Source organism: Phaseolus vulgaris, chromosome 6, assembly GCF_051622355.1.
Source record: "Phaseolus vulgaris cultivar YP4 chromosome 6, ASM5162235v1, whole genome shotgun sequence".
NCBI classification, from domain to species: domain Eukaryota; kingdom Viridiplantae; phylum Streptophyta; class Magnoliopsida; order Fabales; family Fabaceae; genus Phaseolus; species Phaseolus vulgaris.
The window spans coordinates 34,407,574-34,431,612 of NC_143503.1; the positions used below are offsets into that span (position 1 = coordinate 34,407,574).

The 24,039-nt window shown below is 35.6% G+C and overlaps 3 protein-coding genes and 1 long non-coding RNA gene across 7 annotated transcripts; 1 reads left to right on the top strand and 3 right to left on the bottom strand.

Annotated features, from left to right (window-relative positions):
- Positions 1-1,313: 1,313 nt before the first annotated feature.
- LOC137832489 (splicing factor) lies at positions 1,314-5,608 on the top strand. Its single transcript, XM_068640683.2, has 2 exons — positions 1,314-2,281; positions 2,372-5,608. Exons 1-2 carry the CDS (start codon positions 1,525-1,527, stop codon positions 5,398-5,400), a joined length of 3,786 nt encoding a protein of 1,261 aa, XP_068496784.1. The 5' UTR covers positions 1,314-1,524; the 3' UTR covers positions 5,401-5,608.
- Positions 5,609-6,986: 1,378 nt separating this feature from the next.
- On the bottom strand, positions 6,987-8,138 carry LOC137832490 (abscisic acid receptor PYL12). The gene has a single exon (XM_068640684.2). The coding sequence runs from the start codon at positions 7,743-7,745 to the stop codon at positions 7,200-7,202; it is 546 nt and encodes a 181-aa protein (XP_068496785.1). The 5' UTR covers positions 7,746-8,138; the 3' UTR covers positions 6,987-7,199.
- Positions 8,139-10,921: 2,783 nt separating this feature from the next.
- LOC137832491 (uncharacterized) lies at positions 10,922-15,030 on the bottom strand. 4 transcript variants are annotated; one of them, XR_011084583.2, is made up of 5 exons: positions 14,924-15,030; positions 12,476-14,840; positions 12,280-12,403; positions 11,580-12,168; positions 10,922-11,215 (listed from the first exon to the last, which is right to left on the bottom strand). It is a non-coding gene; the product is annotated as an uncharacterized LOC137832491 (long non-coding RNA). The 4 variants fall into 4 exon arrangements; XR_016521473.1 differs by lacking the exon at positions 12,476-14,840 and having other exon boundaries at positions 14,924-14,987; XR_016521472.1 differs by lacking the exon at positions 14,924-15,030 and having other exon boundaries at positions 14,563-14,702.
- Positions 15,031-19,672: 4,642 nt separating this feature from the next.
- On the bottom strand, positions 19,673-21,810 carry PEX7 (peroxin 7). The gene is made up of 2 exons (XM_068640685.2): positions 20,604-21,810; positions 19,673-20,162 (listed from the first exon to the last, which is right to left on the bottom strand). The coding sequence occupies exon 1, from the start codon at positions 21,566-21,568 to the stop codon at positions 20,612-20,614; it is 957 nt and encodes a 318-aa protein (XP_068496786.1). The 5' UTR covers positions 21,569-21,810; the 3' UTR covers positions 19,673-20,162; positions 20,604-20,611.
- Positions 21,811-24,039: the final 2,229 nt, after the last annotated feature.

Here is a 24,039-nt window from a genome sequence, read left to right on the forward strand (position 1 = left end):
AACTGAAATATAAACATGTCCTCAAAGATTGGTTAAAATTTATCGTATTTTCTTATTTGTTTTTATCTGTCAAAGTGTTAATTGAAATCACTCCAGTATTGATGTTAATTTTTATGATGAAAACTTGTAGACAACGAAAACAAATTAAAATATATCAAACAATGCAAAGGTTTATCTAAATATTAGGTAAAAATATAATAAATATAATTCTTGAAAATTTATATATTCTAAACATTTTTGGAAGATGTGAACTTGTTACTAAAAACACTTATCTGGTGAAAGCAATACAAAGAAAACTGTTTTGCTCATATCACCACCAGGCTGTAAAACAAGATTCAATTTGAAAACCTGATTTTCCTTCAAGTTAAAGTTTTCCATTATGATAGGTGTGGTACAGTTGAAAATATATAATGCATTAAAATAATTCCTAGCCAATACCATCCGAAGGTTGTATAACCCTAATGCATCAAGAAGGCTCATACTTTACACTTTGGGCAATTGCTTCATATTTTTTTTGAAATGATACATCTAAAGTGTTTCAGAATTTTTTTTTGGGAATATGTTTTTAGAATTATTTTTCTAGAATATGTTTTTGGATTTTATTTTTTGGAATGCATTTTTGTATTCCAAATTGTTTTTCAAGAAGAGAATTTTGGATTTCTAATTCTATACTAGAATTTTATTTTTGGAACACAAAAATCTATTCTATTTTGTCTAGAATGTATTTTTTACTTTCAGATTTTCAATTTCGGGATAAAGGATAATTTTGAAAATTCAAAAATTGATTTGGTGCAGGTAAAAAATCATTGGTTGTAGGAAGTAATTGCACCGAGTTGGAGTTTGGTCTGACCCAATTGATGTTCTTTTAAGGAATCGGGCCATAGTTGGGCTTCATTTTCTTCCTAGACTTTTCATTTCATTCTTGCACCTCACATTTTAATTTTGTTTACGTTTCAAAATATTGTCCAGGTTATATTAAAACACTTTCTTATACCTAATCCGGATAATAAATAGTGAGGTGAGAGATATTTCGGAGTACATAATATAAAATAATGTCAAAGATTATAATTCTATGATATGGTCAAATATCTTTCATATTAACTATTTTGAAATATTAAGACATTTTGTAAATTTTCAAGATAATCACCATTAATATAATTTCTGATAAAACATTTCAAAATTAAATATATTCTGGAATGATAATTTTGCTATGTTGAAAAAATTAAGGGCAAAGTTGGAATGTTTTAAAAATGGGGTGCAGGAAGGAAACGGCCCAGGTAGATATAACTGAATTGGGCGGATCTGGGCCCAACAGCTTATGTCGGTTCCTCTCATCGCATAGCAATATCTGAATGTGTTTCTTCAACATTCACTCACTAACCTGCATAGGGTTTCTTTCTCCTTCGGTTTCCTTTCCATTTTGCGAATCCAAATCCATCAATCTTCAACCCTACCTTCCCTTCCTCCATTTCTCTGTGTGTGTTTGTGTTTAGGGTTAGGGTTTTAGGAGTTCCAAGCATAACCATGGCGTCGGTAGACCCCGAGATCGCGAAGACGCAGGAAGAACGGAAGCGAATGGAGCAGCAACTGGCGTCGCTCAACTCTGTCACCTTCGACACCGATCTATACGGCGGAAGCGATAAGGACTCCTACCTCACTTCGATCCCCGCCAATGAGGATGACGAGAATCTCGACGCAATGGATAACGAGGTTGCGCGCAAGCTCGCTTCCTACACCGCCCCCAAGTCACTCCTTAAAGACATGCCTTCCGCCCCCGAATCTGACGCCGACATCGGATTCCGTAAGCCTCAGCGCATCATCGACCGTGAAGACGATTACCGCCGCCGTCGCCTCAACCAGATAATCTCCCCTGAGCGCCACGACCCTTTCTCTGCCGGGGAGAAGACCCCCGACCCATCGGTGAGGACCTACAGTGATGTCATGCGCGAGGAGGCCCTCAAAAGGGAGAAGGAAGAGACTCTGAAGGCCATATCCAAGAAGAAGAAGGAGGAGGAGGAGGCTGCCAAGGCTGCTCCACCGCAACAGCAGCAGCAGAAGAGGAGGAACCGGTGGGACCAGTCGCAGGATGAGGGTGGTGCTGCAGCTGCCCCTGTGAAGAAGGCCAAAACTTCTGATTGGGATATGCCGGACACTACCCCTGGGCGTTGGGATGCTACCCCAACGCCTGGGAGGGTTTCAGACGCGACACCAGGGAGGAGGAACCGGTGGGATGAGACTCCTACCCCTGGTAGAGTTGGGGATTCTGATGCAACACCTGCAGGTAGTGTTACACCCCTCTTAAGTCCTCTTTTACTATATGTTCAATTGGTGGCGCACTAAATTTTTTTCTGGTTTGGTCGTTCCTGTGCAGGCGGTGCTACACCTGGTGCTACCCCTGCTGGCATGACTTGGGATGCTACTCCTAAGCTTTCTGGGATGGCTACCCCAACTCCTAAGAGACAAAGATCGAGGTGGGATGAAACTCCTGCTACTATGGGAAGCGCTACTCCATTGCCTGGTGCTACTCCTGCTGCTGCTTATACTCCTGGTGTTACCCCTGTTGGTGGTATTGAACTTGCTACTCCAACCCCTGGGGCTTTACAAGGCTCCATCACACCGGAGCAGTACAATTTGTTGAGGTGGGAGAGGGATATTGAAGAGAGGAATCGTCCGTTGACGGATGAGGAGCTTGATGCTATGTTTCCCCAAGAGGGATATAAGATTTTGGACCCCCCTGCTTCGTACGTGCCCATCAGGACGCCTGCTAGGAAGCTTCTTGCAACTCCTACTCCGTTGGGGACCCCTCTTTATCAAATTCCTGAAGAGAATCGTGGGCAGCAGTTTGATGTTCCGAAGGAGGTGCCTGGTGGATTGCCCTTTATGAAGCCTGAGGATTATCAGTACTTTGGGGCGCTGTTGAATGAAGAGAACGAGGAGGATTTGTCCCCAGATGAGCAGAAGGAAAGGAAGATCATGAAGCTTCTGCTTAAAGTGAAGAATGGGACACCACCACAGAGGAAGACAGCCTTGAGGCAGCTTACTGATAAGGCTCGTGAGTTTGGTGCCGGACCTTTGTTTAACCGAATCCTGCCATTGCTGATGCAGCCTACACTTGAGGATCAGGAGAGGCATCTTTTGGTTAAGGTGATAGACAGGGTTTTGTACAAATTAGATGAATTGGTTCGGCCTTTTGTGCATAAGATTCTTGTTGTTATTGAACCTTTGTTGATTGATGAGGACTACTATGCTCGTGTCGAGGGGAGAGAAATAATATCTAATCTCAGTAAAGCTGCTGGGCTGGCTACAATGATTGCTGCTATGCGGCCTGATATAGATAACATTGATGAATATGTTAGGAACACTACTGCTAGGGCCTTTAGTGTTGTTGCATCTGCTCTGGGTATACCTGCACTGTTACCATTCTTGAAGGCAGTTTGTCAGAGTAAGAAATCATGGCAAGCTAGGCACACTGGGATTAAAATTGTGCAGCAGATTGCCATTTTAATTGGTTGTGCTGTTTTGCCACATCTGAGATCTCTTGTGGAAATTATAGAACATGGTCTGAATGATGAGAATCAGAAGGTGAGAACAATCACTGCTTTGTCTCTTGCGGCCCTTGCTGAGGCAGCTGCTCCTTATGGTATTGAAAGTTTTGACTCTGTCTTGAAACCACTGTGGAAAGGTATTAGGCAGCACCGTGGAAAGGTGTTGGCTGCATTTCTGAAGGCAATTGGATTTATTATTCCGTTGATGGAAGCTCTGTATGCTAGTTACTATACTAAGGAAGTCATGCTCATTCTGATTCGTGAATTCCAGTCACCTGATGAAGAAATGAAGAAAATTGTTCTGAAAGTGGTGAAGCAATGTGTGAGCACTGAGGGAGTGGAAGCTGAATATATTAGAAATGATATCCTTCCTGAATTTTTCCGGAATTTCTGGGTTAGGAGGATGGCTTTGGATAGAAGAAACTATAAACAACTGGTGGAAACTACTGTAGAGATAGCAAACAAGGTCGGTGTTGCAGATATTGTTGGTAGAATTGTTGAGGATCTTAAAGATGAGAGTGAACCATATAGGCGAATGGTTATGGAAACTATTGAGAAGGTGGTTACTAACTTGGGGGCATCTGATATTGATGCACGGCTGGAAGAGCTTCTGATTGATGGTATTCTTTATGCCTTCCAAGAGCAGACCAGTGATGACGCTAATGTGATGCTCAATGGGTTTGGTGCAGTTGTAAACTCACTTGGGCAGAGAGTGAAACCATATCTTCCACAGATTTGTGGTACCATCAAGTGGCGATTGAACAACAAGAGTGCAAAGGTGAGACAGCAAGCAGCAGATCTCATTTCAAGGATTGCTGTTGTCATGAAGCAGTGCCACGAGGAACAATTGATGGGTCATCTTGGTGTCGTTTTATATGAGTATTTGGGAGAAGAGTATCCTGAGGTTTTAGGATCAATTCTTGGAGCTCTCAAGTCTATTGTCAATGTTATCGGTATGACAAAGATGACTCCACCTATTAAGGATTTACTTCCAAGGTTGACTCCGATTTTGAAGAATAGGCATGAGAAAGTCCAGGAGAATTGTATTGACCTTGTAGGGAGAATTGCTGACCGCGGTGCTGAGTTTGTACCAGCAAGAGAATGGATGAGAATTTGTTTTGAGCTGCTTGAGATGCTTAAAGCACACAAGAAGGGAATCCGTAGAGCTACAGTGAACACTTTTGGTTATATAGCAAAGGCCATTGGTCCACAAGATGTCCTAGCAACTCTGTTAAATAACCTCAAGGTTCAGGAGAGGCAGAACCGTGTCTGCACAACTGTAGCTATTGCAATTGTTGCAGAAACATGTTCACCTTTCACAGTTTTACCGGCTTTGATGAATGAGTATCGTGTCCCAGAACTTAATGTGCAAAATGGTGTGCTGAAGTCCCTGTCTTTCCTATTTGAGTACATTGGTGAAATGGGAAAAGACTACATCTATGCTGTGACTCCGTTGCTTGAGGATGCTCTTATGGACAGGGATTTGGTTCACAGGCAAACTGCTGCATCTGCTGTGAAGCATATGGCATTGGGAGTGGCTGGTTTGGGCTGTGAGGATGCACTGGTACATTTGCTGAATTATGTGTGGCCAAACATTTTTGAAACATCTCCGCACGTGATTAATGCTGTGATGGAGGCAATAGAAGGTATGAGGGTAGCGTTGGGAGCGGCCGTAGTTCTGAATTATTGTTTGCAAGGGCTGTTCCATCCTGCCCGGAAAGTTAGGGAGGTGTATTGGAAGATTTACAACTCTTTGTATATTGGAGCTCAAGATGCTCTTGTAGCATCGTACCCTGCCTTGGAAGACGAGCACAGCAATGTATACAGTAGGCCAGAGTTGATGATGTTCATCTAGTTGGATTTTGATTATTTAGTTTAATGATTTCTATCTCCAATGTATTTGGTAGGTTTCAATACTTCCTCGAAGCCATGTAAAGCGTTGTTGTCTGGACATTATTTTGTGTCTCTTTGAGATATTGTATCTCAGCAGATGATCTGTTATAGTAGCTAACTGAGGTTGAATGAAAGCCTTTCATATGTAGTCATTGCTTTCTATTTTCAAATACGGTTCATTAGTTAGATATGTTTTCTTTGGTTTCAATGGTTAGCTTTTGGTCATTGTATTCTTAGATAAAGAATCCACATTTGCTTTCTGCCAAAATGCTGGTGAGTTTGCGGAATACTCAATATCATGCATTCAAATCCAATATTGGGTTATTATTTCTGCGTAACATTTATTGGTATGTGATGAGGTAAATAAATCATTGGATGTGGTTCTGGTGGCATAAGTGATAAGCTAAGCATTCTTTCAGAATTCTAGAAATTCTTTTGACATGCTTTCATTGCTACATGTTGAAATAATTTTAGTTCTTCCGTGTCAGCAAATAATATTGTCCAATATAATATACGCCTCTTGTGAAACAACTCAGATGTTAAGCATATGTGCAGGTGTGCATGTCTATTAAACGTGTTTTAGGCAGTGTATGCGAATGACTGAAATTCCCAGTTTATAAGGCTGATCTGGTTAATTGTGCATATGATGTGGTCTTTCAGTAAAATTCTGGCTTTTGCCTGCGTGTTTTTTTTTAGTTGTTTGGTCTATTTGTTTACCCCGAATATGCTGTATTTATCGTTAACAATTAGACCGAAGCCTGGGATTATATATTTACTTTATTGAGAAGTGTAAGCAATATTTTTATTATTAAAATTTAATGAAGAAAATCGTCAGATATTTTATTAAATAAGAAATGAGAGGAAAAACAATAGTTTTAATTGAAAATAGTGTGTATTTGAAACTAAATATGTACAGGGTAAAGGTAATTAGGAGATATTATTTAGTGCACTTGTGATTGGCAAACAATTTAGAAAGCTGTTGGAATGGCGCTGGCTTACGACATTGATTGGCATGATTGAAAGATTGTAGACTGAAAAGTAATATTGACCAAAAAAAAAATGGGACAGTGGTAATTTCACAAAGAGTACTTTACACCTAAAAAAAAAATTAATATTTATAATAAAAAAAATTTAAAAAAATTATTCTTAATGAAAATATAAACAAAATAAAATGTAAAATTTTATTATTTTATTTTTAAATAATTAAAATATTTATATTTAGTGAGGTGTAGCGGGAGGAATGGTGTCAAATAATATTTTCCTTTCACAAATGTTCAGTTTGCACTTGGGCGTGTAAAATCAATTTTGGTTTAAAGTAAACTTGATATGTGATTCGTTTTTAAATATTTTTATTCTTAAAAACAAACCAGTAATACCACTTTATAATTTTTTTATTTAAGCAAAAATTAAATCAAGTAGTTTGAGTGCAAAATTCATAATTATTTCTTTTCATATTGAATCGAAGATATAAATATATATACCTAGTTAGTATTTTAAAGCAATTCTGAACAAGACAACATGAATTAAAAATACATTGCAACAGACAAAATGAATTAGATTTCATAATACGAAATAAACTCCATTGTTAATTCGATTTCAGTGAACAGATATATACAGTTAAGCATCTAGCAATCTTAGTCTATATAAGAACTAGTAAATCCATAAATAGACTTCTAACATTAACAACAACTCTCAACATAAAAAGCACAACAAATAAAGGTCATAATATAAAGAGAAACTAAGATATCTATAGCCTTAAATTTACTTACCCTTACAAACCATTTCTTCTGTGATCTTAGCCAATGACCTAAGATTGCAAGCTATGATAGTATTGGCAAAGGCGCACGTGTCTTCACTACTACTACCCGTCGGAACATCCACAACGTACGACTCAATCGCCACGGTCTTGCCCCCATGTTTCTCTTCTTCTTCATGCAAAGTAATCGTGGAACTGTAATTTGCAAGCCGGTGATCACCGCCAATGATGCTAAACTTCAAGACATGTTTGTCATCATCAAGGTTGTCTAACCTCTCCACACTGACACCAGCCGGTAACCCGGAAGTGACCATGATCTCGCGTACACTTCCAATGCCACCATCACCAGCAAGCATGGTGCACTTCTTCACAAAAAGCTTGTAACCTTGTGGGTTCTCAAAGCGCCTAATAAGGGACCATACCAGAGGTACAGGTGCGTCGATTGTTTGCACAAGGCTAGAACCACACTGGTTTGAACAGAGCTTGGAGGTGTGGTAGTTGTTAAGCATAGCTTTTACTGTTGGAGTCTCTAAATCCGGCTTGCAAAGCATCTACATCCACGGTTCTCACAGCAAAAGAAGTAGCTTTTGATTTTTTTGGGGGTTTCTGAAGGACCCTTTGCGTGTGCGCATTTATATATCTTTTTGCAGATTGTGAAGTCAGTAAATGAGAGAGCTTTGGGTCTTTAGGTGAGTAAGGGAGGAGTTGTTACCCTTTATTCTTCAGTAAGTTGAAGGCTGTAAGATCGAGGCTTGGCTGCTTTCACTTAAGTGCTTTGAGCAGATATTTTGGTGATAGTTATCCTTTGTTCTCCCTGTCGGTTAGGAATAGAATATCATCATTAAATTTAAATGACTCTTCCTTCCAATTGCCCCTTGGATAATGCCTTTAAAGTTATTTAAGAATCTTAAACAAAGTCTATTACTACAACACCTATTGTAGATAAGAAAAAGCTACAACTTCACTATTTCTCATTTCTATAATGAAGTGTCACTACTTCATCCTCAAATTTATAAGGTCGCTTTTTGTTGGTGTTGCCAAGAGAGTAATAGAATCTGCTCTGGCCATGTCTAAAAATATGTAAGATAGGAACTAACAGAAAGCCTTGTGCTTAGAATTGCACGACAGAAGATGACATTGAGGTGATGCAAGGTGTGATGGTAAGCTTAAGGCACTAGTTTTATCTTTATTGGGATGAGAGTAACCGCTGATTTGATTTTGTTAATAAAAAAGGAGAAGCATGTTCTAAAGTTCTGCAGTGGGTTTGAGGTCATTCCAACAGAGCCCGTAGTTTAGACTGAAACCGTGTGCTATAATAAAATACATATGTACACAATCATTCACAATAATAAAAAAACATGCACTTTATTATCAGATTTTACTATTATTTTTAGTTAGAGTTTTGCTTTCGTAATCCACATTATACCATATGAATAGCTTCTCTTTTTTCATAATTTTAAAATATAATAAACAATACAATATAATATGAAATGTGTATATTAAAATAGAAAAATTTATTATGTATTCTTATAAATATATTGTCCCATTAGAGTAGATTATTTTCTGTTTTTTTATTAAGTGGGTTTGGTCAACCCATTTAAGAGTGCCAGCTCTGGTACGTTTGTTTGAAATCCTCCCTAAAGATTTTCTTAGAGCTATTATTTATTGCAAACACTGCACATGATAAAAAAAAATCACAACGTTTTCCAACTTATTAAATATGCTTACTTATTTCCAACTTTTAATTCCAGTGACACATAAATTCACCATCTTTTATCAAAAGTGAGAATCAAAAGCCAACCAATCATAAGTCTATGGGAATTACTTAGTAAAAATTTATCTTTTTTCCTGACCGTATCGGTTCGAACGACTATTGAAGGTTTCAGCACTCCATTTATGTTAATTGATATAACCAAAGTTATTAAATTTAGCAGAAGATCAACAAATTATTATCATTAGGTAATACACTTTTAATTATAATAAAAACAATGATAAAATCATTATGGTACATAATAATCATATAAATAGTCATAACATTAATTCAATCCAACATGATAATTATATAAATAATCACAAGTTTTGAAGAAAAATTACATCTTCATCACGTATTAATTGCACCGAGTATCGAGATCTTACTTAAACATTGAAGTGTTTTTTACCATCTCGACTAAGTGTTTACAAAGAAGTGGAGGCTAGCCAAAGGAGAAAATGGAGAACAGTTCAAGTGAAGAAAGATGCTTATTGAAGTAAAGAAGGAAGAAACCAATTTAAGTAAAAGGTAATAATTCTCTTAGTCCTAGTTTTCAATCGTATTTGCGTTTGCAGATCATATTTGGTGGGTACTAATAGCAACTCCTATATTTGTTCGTACTTTCAAGTTTGGCAACTATCCAAAATAAAGACAAACACTTGTTTAATAGCTTTTTCATTGAGTTGATAATTGAGGTATTTGTTTCCAAGCAAAAATATAGTAATTGATACCACCTAAATCCTCCAACCTGCGCAGGGCACAGTACTTAGTGGATACTAAATTGAGCTAGGGGTATTCGCTCATTCTCTTATATGCTGCAAATTTCTACAGTGACAAGGAAACCCCATTTTTTATCAAGGAAAAATGAGAAAAGTACGATAGCAAGCTGAATGTTACAATCTCATTTCATAACATATAGATATGATATTTGATTCGTCGAATGGATAAGAGATTCCAAATCAATAAATTATTAACTGATATCCCGAGGTTAACTCTTCAGATTTGATGAACTGTCAAAAACCCAGTTTTGTAAGGAGTAGTGGAAGGATTTCTGCCATAAATGAGATTTTCAAAACAATATACTATTACATCAATGTCGACATAAACTGCCACCTTCAATTGTGAAGTAACAAAAGTTTCCACAAACTATTGGGAAGTCAACTAATAACCATAATTTATCGTAGCAGTTCTCCTAAAATAGATGAAAGCATGACAGCCAACATAAAGCTACAAGAAAAGTCTTGTTTGAATGTGGTAAATATCTACTTATAAAAATTTTCATTTTTCTCAAGAAGTTTTCACCATACACACAATAGCAAAATATATAAATCCAAGGAAGTAGTACTCGAGCACATTATATACAGTTCAAGTTCCACAGAATCTAGTTAAGACTTGCACAGTGTGAGCATTACTAGTGCACGCACAATGCTATGGAGTCCAGAATTGACAAACGCACTACGTGTTAACTTCATTTTCTTCTTGTCCACTATCAAATTTTCAACAATTCTTCATTTTAGGTTGGTTGCGTTTAAAATTCTGAACAATCTATGCACACAAATGGAAGTTGAAAATTAAACATGTACATATAAGAAAAACAAAAGCCACTAAAACTTAATTATCTGATCAATGTTAACAATGCCAACAGAAACAGTTGGATTGGACATTGAAAAACAAGGTGAAATCCAGCCCAGTCAACAAGGAAAATAGAGAAATTTCTGAATCTGATAGTCGGTTATAAATACATAACGCACACACATAAAAGATCTAATCAATAGCCAAGACAGAATTCCTTCCACATGTCACCAAGTTTCTAGAAGCAGAATGTCAAATATTGGCATTTTAAAACTATGGAACCTTACTTAAGCACCTTTATTTGCATTTGACAAACAAAGAATGGGAGACCAATAATGCAAAAGCCAAACATAAACATACACTCGCACACAAAAGCAAGCATAATCCCTTATTTTAAACCAAAGAAGCGGAAAAAATCATATCATAAGAATAATTTATCAAAATCAATATACAAAACACTACCATATTTCCTTAGCAGAAAACCTGGTGTGTGTGCGTGTATGTTTGAAAAGCAATATATATGTTCTTGGGCAACCCAAGTTCCAGAGGCAATCACAGAAAGATAAGATTCAAGATACTCATGATTCTTATCAACCTCTTTAGAAGGCAAAGCATAGTCTGCGAAAGCAAGGCACTTCCTATCATCAGAAACAGGTTTGACGTGTCTTCTGCAGAATCAGGGTCAGAACAAGAAGTTTCCTGACAAAAAAAAATGAAATTTATGGCATTCTGGAGAATTTATTGTAACACTAGTGTATACATCATGAATAAATAATTTCTATGTTAATTTACTCAAAAGCTTGTCGGTAACTGTGGTTAGTCTTGTGTGCATCTTGCTGATAAACATCCATCCAAATTCCAAACAACTGTAATATATAGGAAGGGATGAACTTTTATGGGTAGCGGAGATTAACTTATACAAATGTATAGGATGGGGAATGCCCTAATGAAACAAAACAAGACAGATAAAATAAAAATAAACTATACTTGTGTTTATTCTACCAAATAAAATGAAGTAGGAACTATGAACAAGTTTATAAAGGGAAAATTTATAGATACTTACCCCGTAACTACTGAGTTAAAAAGATGGCAGATGAATCTATTGGGGACGGAAGATTTTGATTTGGTAAAGAAGCTAATCGTCCAGCTCTGGCCAAGGAATCAGCATCAGCTGCAGATAAAATTACCGCCTCTTCTGGACCTATCTGCCTCTTGATCAACTCCAAGTTTTCATTAAGAACCTCAATTTCTCCAAAAGGAAATCTCAAATCCAGGGCTTAGACCCCAATGTGCAATTGCTTGCTCTTTCTTAAACCTCAAGAAAGGCACGCAAAGCGGTTGGATTTGCTAAAATTGGAAGACCTACCTACAGAACTCTGTTGTAAAAGCTTCCAATATCTGAGTCTGGAGCAAAAATTCGAGTATCCCTGCCAAATTTGTTCTGGAGAATACCCAGGCACTCAGCTTCTCAACCATCAAACTGAGCATTTGCATATATCAAGCCCGTCACCTTGGTTTCTGTCAGTGATACAACTGAGGACCTTTATATTACCCTTCTTTGACTCCGAAAAGCAACTTTCTCATAACATGAGTCCTGCAGGTATCTATCGGCACTCTTCAGTTAGAGATCTGGAGCAGCAGCATTGGTCAGCCTGCATTCACCACACAACCTTCCCTTTTCAATAGTTCTCTCCAAATAAATTGTGCACAATGTGGACTTATGGGTTCTATAAAAGTATCTGCACATCCATAAAATGCCATACCAAGTAACGATTGTAACCTCCAACCCCACATGAGAATCTATACTCATTACTAGCAGCTTGAAGATCATAAAGCCCAGTCTTGACATCACCCGTTTCTCTGGTTCAGTGTAGATAATAGCCTGACCTGAAAGTGTGGAACCAAAAGATTTAGTAATGGTGGCAAGATTTAAAGATAATAAATTTACATAAAAATTACATTTATGTATAAAACACAACTGTTCTAGCCAAGAAGAATGGATCCCAACTAGAGCATTCAGTTTAGCCAAAAACACAAGGATTTCTAGCCAAGTTTTCCCAATCATACGCGTCTCTTTTATGTTCTGCCTGCTCCCCCTACCTTCTGTATCCGGTCTTATTTTCAGTCTTTCTTCAATACTAAATGTTAATTACCGATTTAAGAACAATTTCTAGTATTTAAGTTATTATAATAATATGATGAGAAAATAATGGGATTGTTATATTCAATATTTATTATTTAGTTAAGATTGTATCTAGATCGACTTTAATCCTATCTGCAAGAGTCTAAAACTGATTGGACCCGACCCGTGACACCAGAATCCCTCAGCCATAGATTAGATTCAAAAAAATGGCGGTTACAGCTTTCTAACTTCCCCACCGTCTTTTCAACTACTCCATCTTTGCCTCTAACCCTTACACTTACCTCTCTTTACCTTTCACAACATTTTCACTCTTCATTTGCTTTCATATTCTCCAACATCAAAAACTTTCTTCACCGTGCGCTCCTTGCTTCTTGTTCACTCCTATTTCTTAGTTTGATAGTCTTAGCTTCCTTGCCTCTTTGTTCTTTCTTGTATTACATCTCTTTTCCAGAACTTCATTAACCATGGATTATTATGTTGTCTATTCCTGGGCAAAACACGACATTGTTCATTAACTAAAGCTCGTATTGACCTTAAAGTCTATATTGGTACTTAAGCGTTTTATTCTATTTATCCTTCATTTTTTATTTATCACTAACATCTTATATGTTGTTTTACAGAATACCATGGAAATAAGTAGGGCAGAGATTACTTGTCGTATGAAGAATATTCAAGCAAAAGAGAACCATGTTGTAGCCATTGTCGTGAACGACTCTGGGAAGACTAACACCACTCCCCTAAAGAGAAGGGATCCACAACAATCTCGCCCATTGGCCGATCGTATTGATCTTGAGCACAAGGACACTCATAGTCGTCATTCCTTATCCAATGATGATAATGCCCTTACTATGCAAAGCTTGGCTCCAAGCACTTTTTGACCTAGGATTTTAAATGGTTTGGATCAAATGGTCAATTATGCTTGCACCAAAGCCCAATGCTCAATGCTCGATCCACTTGACTAAAAACCTATCCAAAGTATTGCACTTGACATGAAAAGCAAAAGGGTTTTTCATTTTGACCATCTTTACAGATAGGCTCATCAAACTTACATACACTAACTACAACAATATCATTCTCAAAACTAGAGCATATGAGTGTGACAAAACTTTCAGAATTTTTTTGGTAATAGTAAGTAAACACAAAAAAATTGCGAACAATATTACGTTTTGCCCAGGATTAGATAGTATAATACTTCATGGTTGACAATGTTCAGGAAAAGAGAGGTGCAATATAAGAGAAAGAACAAAGAGACAAAGAAGCTAAGACTTTCAAATTGAGAAATAGGAGTGAACAAGAAACAAGAAACGGTGAAGGGTAAAGAGAGGAAAGTGAAAGGGTCATAGACAAAGATTGGGAAGTTGAAAATACTAGAAACGGCGAAAAGTTATAAAACCATAATCGCCATTTTTTTTTTAATTCAATCAATGGTGGCACGTGAAAGTAAACAACTTTTTTGGAACATTTGAAAGAATATCCCACCATAACAATGATGAAGCACGATGGTTGAGATAAGGGCAAGTCATGGGTCATTTAGTTAGCATCTAAGGCCTTGCCCTGAGAGTGGAAGGCTTGTGGTGTCATGGGTAGGTACAATTAGTTAACCTCTATGGTCTCGACCTAATGTTGAGGACTTGTGGTGTGGTGTCATGAGTCAGGTTACATCAGTTAGACTCTTACTGATAGGATTAAAGCCAGATACAATTTTAACTAATAATAGAGAATCAATGTAACAAGTCTCATCATATTATTATAATAGCTTAAGTAATGAAAATTAGACTTAAAACCGGAAATTAACATTTAATATCGAAGAAGAAGAAAAAAATAGTACTGGATAGAGATGATAGGGAGCACACAGAAAATAAAAAGAGTCGTAAAATGGGGGAAAAGATAGAACTAAAAGTACTGTGTCTAAACTGGATGACATCCTTTTTTATTTGAAGTTTAACCAGCATGCAGCTGTGGAAGGCGAAGGGGAGGACAACGTGGCCAAGGTGCAAGTAACCGTTCATCTAAGGGGAAATCGCCGAAGAATTTATCGCCAGACGAAGGGGGTTTCTCCCCCGCTTCTGCTCTGAAAACCACTTTCTCTTCCCACCACTTGTGAACCTACGACTCAATGTCGAGAAGACGGTCCCGCCGTGAGAAGCTCTACGCGCCGCCCTCGCTCTCCGTGTCCGAAAGCTCATTGAAGGTAAAAAGAGGAATTAAACACAACGTTTTAAGAGGAATGTGAATTAAGAAATGTAGATGAGTATGATGCTTACCGTGCGCTAGTGAACTTTTTTGAAGGACGGAAGGAGCGAGTGTTGTCAACGACATACAAACCCTAAATTTCATTTTCTACTGTTTGGATGGTGTAACGGTAAGTGAGAAAGTTAAAAAGGAAAAAAATAAAAGAAAATTAAAGTGAGAATATAGGTAATATGGATTAAGGTAAAGATTGAAAAAGTTGATTGCTAAGATATAATGATTATAAAAAAAATTTTACTATTCAATGATCATTATGTACTTTTATCAAAATTAAATTTGTTTTTAATATATGACAAAAAAAAACACTATCTCGTAGAAAAATTTGTTGAATTTGTATGTCCCACGGTATGATCCTTGAATATATTTAAATCATTCCTACTAAGGTAATTAATTGTGTTAGGATTCTTAACATTAACTAATTAGTATATGAAACTAATTTTATAATTATTAACGTATTGGTGATTTTCTAGTTTTTTCTTTCAAATTTCTTGAAGTATGTATGTTTGGTCGAGATTGACCTGAAAAAGATACTCTGACGATCATGTAAGTACTCTATATAAAAAATATATATTTGTAAATTGGTAAAGACGTACCTTACACCTTTAAAAAAGGTTTATTTATGAAATTGGTCATGGATAATGGACTGAATATCAGTTATTCACTGATGTATGTCGTAATCCCTAATTTATAGGAAGGTATATTGATATACTGGTATGTTGGTATATATGAAAAATATTTTTAATATCTTTTGGTTGATCAGTATTTAAATAATTTATGGGAAAAATAATTTTTGCATAATTCATAAATATAACTCATAAAAAACTCTTTATAACTCTCATTGTTGTCATTTATTAAGTATCTTGAAATATACTCTAGGAGAGAATCGGTTGACCGGAAGGAAGGAAGACGGGCGCATCTCGACCCATGCATTAACCATATACAACACATTTTTTTTTTCTCAGCGCATAGAACACATGTGGAAAGTGGGACAATACATTTTAGGCAAACACAAAAGTCACACGCTTTTCTTCTCACTTATGATATCTTGACCAAAGTGTATGTGGGCTCGTCAATTTCATCTCTCATTTATCAGCGTTCCTATTTAAGCAAAACGATCCTAAGTTCAAATTAGCTCTCTCCATATATAAAAACAAACAATTAGAGCCTTCATATTTTTCTCAACCCTATATCTCAGGTTATGTTTTCTTTTTCACCAGTGCAACAAATTGGTGTGACAAATCTCTAGTTGAAAATCTTTTAGTAAGTCTTTTTATTACATTTATTCACAAGACGTAATTTGTTTTTTTTTCATGTTTTTAATGTTAAAATCTTTCATGTCCATTTAGCTATGTGTTCAAATAAGATTTAGTGTTAAAATCAATTAGTGTTTCTCAACCAGACAAAAGTCTTATTTGATCATTACAAACTCTGGTTAAATTATATTGGTTCAACAATATCAGTGAATTATTTGCAAACTTTTTAATTCATAATTTTATTTCAATAAATAAATAAAAACATTTCTCTTGTGAACATACATTTACGGTATATTTTATTCAAAATTTAAAAATATTTTAAAAAAAATTCTTATAAAAAAAGTCGTTTTGATATTCAATAATTAAAAACACAATCTTCTGTGTTTAATTAAGACTATAAAAAAAATACTGAGCACCAAAACTTCAAGATATTAAAAGACTAAAAAAATAATACAGTAATCAAAATCATACATTTCAATCGTTTGTGTTGTCGATTGGAAATATCTAGACTTTTTTATTTATTTATCTTCCAATTTAAAACACTTTTCTGCATTAATGTTAACAGTCATATGTTATTATTATTATTATGAGTTGCTGATTTCCATAATTTTTAGATTATTATTCATATATAATAATCATATACGATTGCTCAATCATTAATTTGTTTTTTCTGATTTAGTTTTATATTTATATGCAAAGCTAGTTTAGCTTGTTTAACTAGCCAAACAGTATGTAAAATGAACCACATCAAGTTGAAAAAATAATTATCTACGTTGAAACAATTAGATCAAGCTAACCCATAGGCTCATTGTCATCAATTTTTGTGTTATTATTTCGCATGTATTTTATTTTGTATAAATATGATTATAGAAAAATTGTGTAATTTCTTCACTATTGGTATACAAGCTTTGGTTGTTATTTATGCTAACTATAATAATAAAATCAGTTTTAAATAGAAGCAATGACTATAAAAGAAGGATGTGTGAAAATTGAGAAGTTTGTGAACTTTAGTTTTTGGAATATGCAAATAGAAGATTATTGTATAAAAAAATGTATCAGCCTCAATCAGGAACTTTTCTTAACAAAAGAAGTCATTTCCTTTGACATTGTCCATTTGCTTCCAACATTCTCAGAGAAACTACCACAAGTCTTATAGCAACTCTTTAAAGTATGTATGAAAAGTCGTCAATCTCAAACACAGTTTATCTCATGAGATAGTTGTTTGATGTGCAAATGATGGAAGGTGCATCAACGTTGCAACATCTAAGTCAATAAAGTCACAACCAAAACTGTATGGATTTTACAGTGGGGAAAAGGCGGGGTAATTTGGCACTAAGGAATTATAAGCATTTCCTATAAGAAAGTCAAGACATTTCTTTCAATCCAAAACCTTAAAAGACATTGATCTTTAGGCATATATGCAGTGTGTGACAAATTCACACTTGGAATCCTAACACTAACTGAGTTCAGTTGTGAGTAGAAAACCATAACTAAGTTAATAATTGTGAGTAGAAAGCAATAACTAATACTAGTTCTTAGTGAAGAAATCCTACAGAGTCATGTGAATTGTCAACCTCTTTAATTTTGCACACAAAATCTAGATGAATTCAAGCAGAGGATAAAAATATGGCAAATCAAAATATACAAGGTCTAACTCCAAGAATCATCAAAATTCGCACCTCTCGAAGACCATTGAGTGTTAGAATTATAGACAGACTAGGCATTGTAAAAATGAATGCAAGATTATATAAAAGAATCAAGAGGTGAAGGCACGGAAAAATGTTACCCCCACCTTAAGAGGATGCCAGGATTAATATGTTCTTTAGAGAAAGGAAGATTCTTGATTTTGTAATTAAAATGAAATTGGAAAATATTTTTCTCAAATAGTCTCTTTTATTTGCAACTTAGATTGCCTTTATTATCCAGGGTTGTGTAAGCAAGCCACAGTATCAGAAGGAGAACCAAAGTTCAAACAGGAGAAGCAATTGATGGGAGGGTCTTCTAGCCATAATTGTGAACTGTTTGTTAACCAAGGGTGGCTAGTTTAGCCAATTTTGGCTTCTAAGCACAAATTCTTCACTGATAGTTTAGTAACTAAAAGCAGATAAACTAACAGTACGTATTAGAAGTAGAACGTCGAGGGCTATATTTATTTATTTCCCAATATATTGAGGGTCGATTGTTTTCACCCTCCAATACTTCTTTTGTCTAGGGGCACTATTTGTTGTATACACTACATAATATTAAAATATTCCTTATCTTCTAAACTTAATTATTTCTTTATTAAATGTCTTGTTTTCACCTTTTAACTCCCAATTATGCAGAATCACAATCTCTTATGTAATATTTGAGAACTGAGAATTCAAAAGCCAACCAATCGTAAGTTTATGGAAGGTTAGTCTGGCACCCATCTCTCTTTTTCAAGGGTACCAGTAGCCCGAGTGAGTTGCCATTTACCAATCCTCTATTGCATGCTGATCATGTTTGACAATTCACGTAAGTATATTACCCTTGTTGTGGGTAATATAACAGAATATTTGTATTTTGAATTTTGATAACTAATTACATGAAATTTGGACAAAATTTCATGATTAAAAGCTTCTGTATGGTCCCTTTTCTTTTTCTTATTTTAAATGAAAGATACGGAGTTTCATCATTGAGCTGATACTTGAAGTATTTCTTTCAAAGCAAAAAAGATTGATGATATATTTTTTAAAGCATATACATGACTTCAAACCTACTAACTAAGATAATTTATTCTACATTAGTCCAACTCAATTATACAATCTTAGGCATGGCCCAAATGCTAAGGGGAGGCTAAATTGAGCATATTGCTCATTCCCATGACACCGCATATACAGGTACAAGAAAACCCCGTTTTATCAAGGAAAAAAGGAGAAAAAAAGTCAGATTTCAAGCTGAAGGTAACAATATCATTTCATACTATATCAAATTTGATTAACAAGTGGATAACACCAGTAACACATTCCAAAATGATAAATTACTGATATCCTCCAAGGTAACTCTTCTGTCTTTAAAGATTGTGATCATAGAGAAATGATTAAACACTTGTTAATACATTTTTTTTAACACACTCTCAACTATCCATTAAAATTTATTAAAAACTACAAATTTTGACAGCTGTCACTTCTCTTTTAGGGTCTTAATCCTGATTTTGTAATTTTCAATAAATCTTCACCAATGATAGAGTATATGTCAAAAAGAATATATTAGAGAGTGTGCGTTACAACAGTTCTCTATATTATAAGTTATTTTAGAGAGAAAATATGCTAATCCAAGTATGCACCCTAGAGAAAACATAGTTGCTTGGTAAGTACATTCTCTTTTTTGCAAAATAACTTTTCAACTTGATATATATTTGAAATCTTCTCATCAACTCTAATAGGAACACCAAATCAAGAATCCTAAATCCCTTATAAACAATTACCTGTTTGATAATTTTAATACAATTTTCCCCTATGCTGAGATTTCTAAAATAAGTTAATACTATTAGATCAATGGGGACAGATAAATTGTCATCTTCAATTGTTGAAAGTATTACATGTTTCCATACACTATTGGCAAGCCAGCTGGTCAGCCTATATAAAGTCAGATGAAAAATCTTTTAGCTTTATGTTTTTTCTTCTTCAAAGATTCGCCTTATATTTCAATCATCCACCAACATTTTAATGACAACACTCATGATTCAGATATCTTGGGTGTTTGATGTTTCAAATAGGAGGTTTGACATGGTATGGACATATGGAGTTTACATTTTCTTTTTAAAACATGATAAGAAACAGATTATGACTATAGATTTCAAAAAGAAGATAGATAGTAGCAAAGTTGCATATCCACATATTGGCATCCGCAATTCACCACTGTACCAGACTATTCAACCTTTCAGAGCACCTCACTCTGGTGAATCGTGCATGCTCTGTAACTTGAAGCTCGTTTGAATGTGCAAAAGATCTATTGAACACACTATTCATTTTTCACTCTGTCAAAAACAAAGGGGTGGAGGACTTTCACTAAGATATAATAGACAAATAAAGAAATTCCAACAAAAAAAAAAGACAAATATAGAATTCCAGCTAGCACATTATGGACCATGGTAAAAGCAGTAAAGAAATTTCCACACAATTTAGCTTAGACTTGCACGCACAATGCTAAGGTATCAAGAATTTGACAAAACACATAATACAAAGGTATCAAGAATTTGACAAAACACACCATGGGGGCGACTCAAGTCCGATTCTATAACAATATCTAACCTCATCCTCCTACTTCTTGTTCACTTTCAAATCTCGAATAATTTGTTTTCATTTAGGTTGCATTTAAAGTTCTAAGCAAGGCAAAAAATGGAACTTGAAATTAAAGAATAACATATAAGAAAAATCAAAGCCTTTAAAACTAACTCCTGATAGAAGAAGAAAAGTACCTATAGTGTTAAGGTGCCCTGGGGTCAGTCCCATGCTGCCACACATAAACAAGTTCATCCCAACCAGTGCTAGCCATGAGCCCCTCCACAAGCACACTCATGTCCACCCCAACCGCAAATTCCGTGTGGTGATCATACCTACTCACAAGCGCATCCTCCACCATGAAGTCCCAAACGCACACCGTCATATCATAAGAGCAAGACACCATCATATTCCGCACGTGCGGCGAGAACTTCACCTTCCTCACGGCATACCCGTGCCCATTGAGCACACTCACCGGAACCCTATAGTTCCTGACATCCCAGACCTTCAGGCTCTTGTCGACGGAGGCGGTGGCGATCACACACTCATCGTACTTGTTCCAGTCGCAGGCCAGGACCTCGTGTTCGTGGGCGGGGAGGATCATGGTGGAGCCGGGCTCGCGGACGTCCCAGACGCGGACGGTGCAGTCGCCGGAGGCGGAGGCGAAGACGTCGGCGTGACGGGGATTCCAGACGGCGGAGTAGACGCAGTAAGCGTGTTCCTTGAAGGTACGAACGCTGGTGGGGCGGTCGAGGGTCCAGAGCTTGACGGTGTCGTCCCAGGAGGAGGAGAGGAAGGAGTCGCGGCGGACGGGGTTGTAGTCGGCGGAGTGGACTTCACGGGTGTGTTCCTGGAAGGAGCGGATCGGGTTGGAGGTGGGGGGCAGAGCGAGGTCGTAGAGCTTCACGGAGCCGTCGGCCACTGCAGCAATGACGATGGAGTCGTGTGACTCCGACCAGGCTACGTCGTAGACCCCATCGGCGGTGTCGTAGGCGGCGAGCTCCGCGATGGGGAGGGAGGGGTCCGGGGAGAGGTCGAGGACGTGGAGGCGGCCGTTTCCAAGGATACCGAAGTTCTGGGAGGTTGCGACGGCAAGACGGTTCTCGTAGAAGGGGCTAAACTTGACGGAGTAGCCATTGAAGGGGGTTTTGAAAACCGGCATGGTTCAAGAGAGAATGAACTAATCAACAAAGAATGTGATTTGGGAAATTTGTGAGATTTTGCACTTGTTTGATGAATTGATTAGTTTGTGATTTGTAAAGAAGTGCATTTCAATATCCAAGTGCCACTATTAGTTTTGATTAGGTTCATCCCTTCAGGCACCTCTCCTCTTCTTCCTCCTTTTCCACATTTTTTTTTAATTTTTCTTCAATAAAATAGATATATAAACAATCCTTCGTTTTCATGAATTTAACTTACATTTTTTATTTAAAAAAACACTTATAGAAGAAAAAGAAAGCAAGAAGAAGATGTAAGCCCAACTCATGTATTTGTAAATGAGACTTTTTCTTCCTGCACCTCCATATTTTTTTCTCCCACTTCTATACATAACATGAAAATATATTTTTATCATTTTTTGTCACCTTCATAAACTAGTTTTCAGATTATGTAATTCGGAATACATTTGAAAAAAGACTTCCAGATTATGTAATCCGAAAAGTAATTATGCATCTGAAAAAAGACTATTACATAATCCGAAAGTTAATTATAAATTTGAAAAATGACTTCCATATTACTTAATTATAGAGGGACATTTTTGAAAATTCGAAAATTTATGGAAGTGAGAGAAAAAGGTACGGAATTGCAGGAAGAAACCGTCTGTAAAGGAAGATTGGTAATTCTTTTGGACTATTCAATATTTTTCAAGTTTTGGGTTATGGACAGAAGAAGGCCATTATAATCTACACTCCCATTCTATGAGTTGCACTCCCATAAAAAATAATTGTTAATTTTATCCTTCGAAAATCTATATTTTAGTTGTGGATTTTGAAATACAAAACATACATTTTAAATTATGTATTCTAATTTATTTTTTTTGTATTTTAGAATTACAATCTAAAATACATATTTTTATTTTATTTTATAATGTATAATTTGAATTATTTATTTTATGAAATTCTTATTTATTTTATGTAAGTTGTGTAGTATAAAATTGATTTTTTAATATAATTTAATTTTTAATACAATTTTTATTGTCGTTAATAATAATAATATTTTCATAAATTAATTATGACAATACTCCCATAATAAATTGAGTACACTATTTTCATAAATTGAACTTCATATATAATATAATTTTTAATTTAATAACTCAAAATTTAAGTATATAAGAAAAATATCTAAGTAATGTATATTGATCTCCTCCTACATACGAAACGTGTATGTCTAGTTTTGTCAGCCCCTCAATCATGACATGATGAGTTAACTACAATGCACTTTGGATTTCCACTCACGTCGAAGTACCTTAAGAAATTGTCCACAGTCAATTCTATATTGCTAGATGATTACAATACTCTTGAATCTATCCTACATTAAGTGAAATAACACGAGTTACTGAACATATTAAAATAAATAATCATGGGAAATAAACAATAGATGTAAAATAAGATAAGTTACTCACCAAAAAAAGAATGTCCTTGTGTCTCACATTATTTTGGATCATGCAATCTACAACGTGATAATATAAACAATCGATATTCCTTCGCCCCACAAAGTATGTATGAATGTAATGTAACACATAACTTATTTATAAGGTTGAATTGGACTTAAAGTCCACTTTATAATATAATCACCGATTTAAGCATATATTACCTAGCTGGTCATGCATGGATAATTACATTAACATCCCATGAGTACTCATCATACATGTGGTTGAGTGCACTAATCCACCACAATAATCTACCACAGATTGTTTTTTCAATTAAATGTTTTTTTTAAATAAATTAATTTAAATACCCACTAATATTTGATTAATATATTTTTAAAGCAAATTCTGAAAATAAAGGGTAACTGTTTATACATGTTATGATGGTTTGAGATATTTTAACACAGTTATCTATAGCTTAACCTGCTTTGATTGTCACCTTTATCGACTTGAGATGCCAAAAACAAGGTTGACCAAACCTTCCTTCAATTCCATTTGTTCCCATTGAAAAAATAGTTCGTTATATATATTTTTTAATTTTAAATTGATTTTCTTTTATCAGCAATACCTTTTAAATCGATATAGTTAATTATATGGCATATTTGAAGGAAAAAGCATACCGGTAAGTGGTACCAATTTTCTGCCTTAAGAGTTGGACAAAATAAATGAAGTGGAAGTAGCGAAGTAGGGTAGCTTTTTCTTTTTCATATCTTAGGTGGAAAGAGTTGGATAACTTTTTCATCTTAATAATGATAAGGTGGTTTGAAGAGACACTACGAGTCAAAAAATGGAAAATCATTTCAACGTGATTCACATTAGTTAAAAATGATTAAGTGAAGACAATAATATAAGCTAAAGATTCACTGGGAGAATAATGTCACAATGATAAATTAGAAGCAAATAAAATAATATATAAAGTTTTAAATGGATTTTTAGATAAAACAAGTTATTCAACGTAAAAGTCCACTAAACTACTCTTTCACGCTCTT

Excerpts from the sequence above, each read along its gene's own strand:
- LOC137832489 (XM_068640683.2), top strand. The coding sequence starts at position 1,525 with ATGGCGTCGGTAGACCCCGAGATCGCGAAGACGCAGGAAGAACGGAAG. Across the intron at positions 2,282-2,371 it reads TTCTGATGCAACACCTGCAG|GCGGTGCTACACCTGGTGCT; the intron begins GTAGTGTTACAC and ends GTTCCTGTGCAG.
- LOC137832490 (XM_068640684.2), bottom strand. The coding sequence starts at position 7,745 with ATGCTTTGCAAGCCGGATTTAGAGACTCCAACAGTAAAAGCTATGCTT.
- PEX7 (XM_068640685.2), bottom strand. The coding sequence starts at position 21,568 with ATGCCGGTTTTCAAAACCCCCTTCAATGGCTACTCCGTCAAGTTTAGC.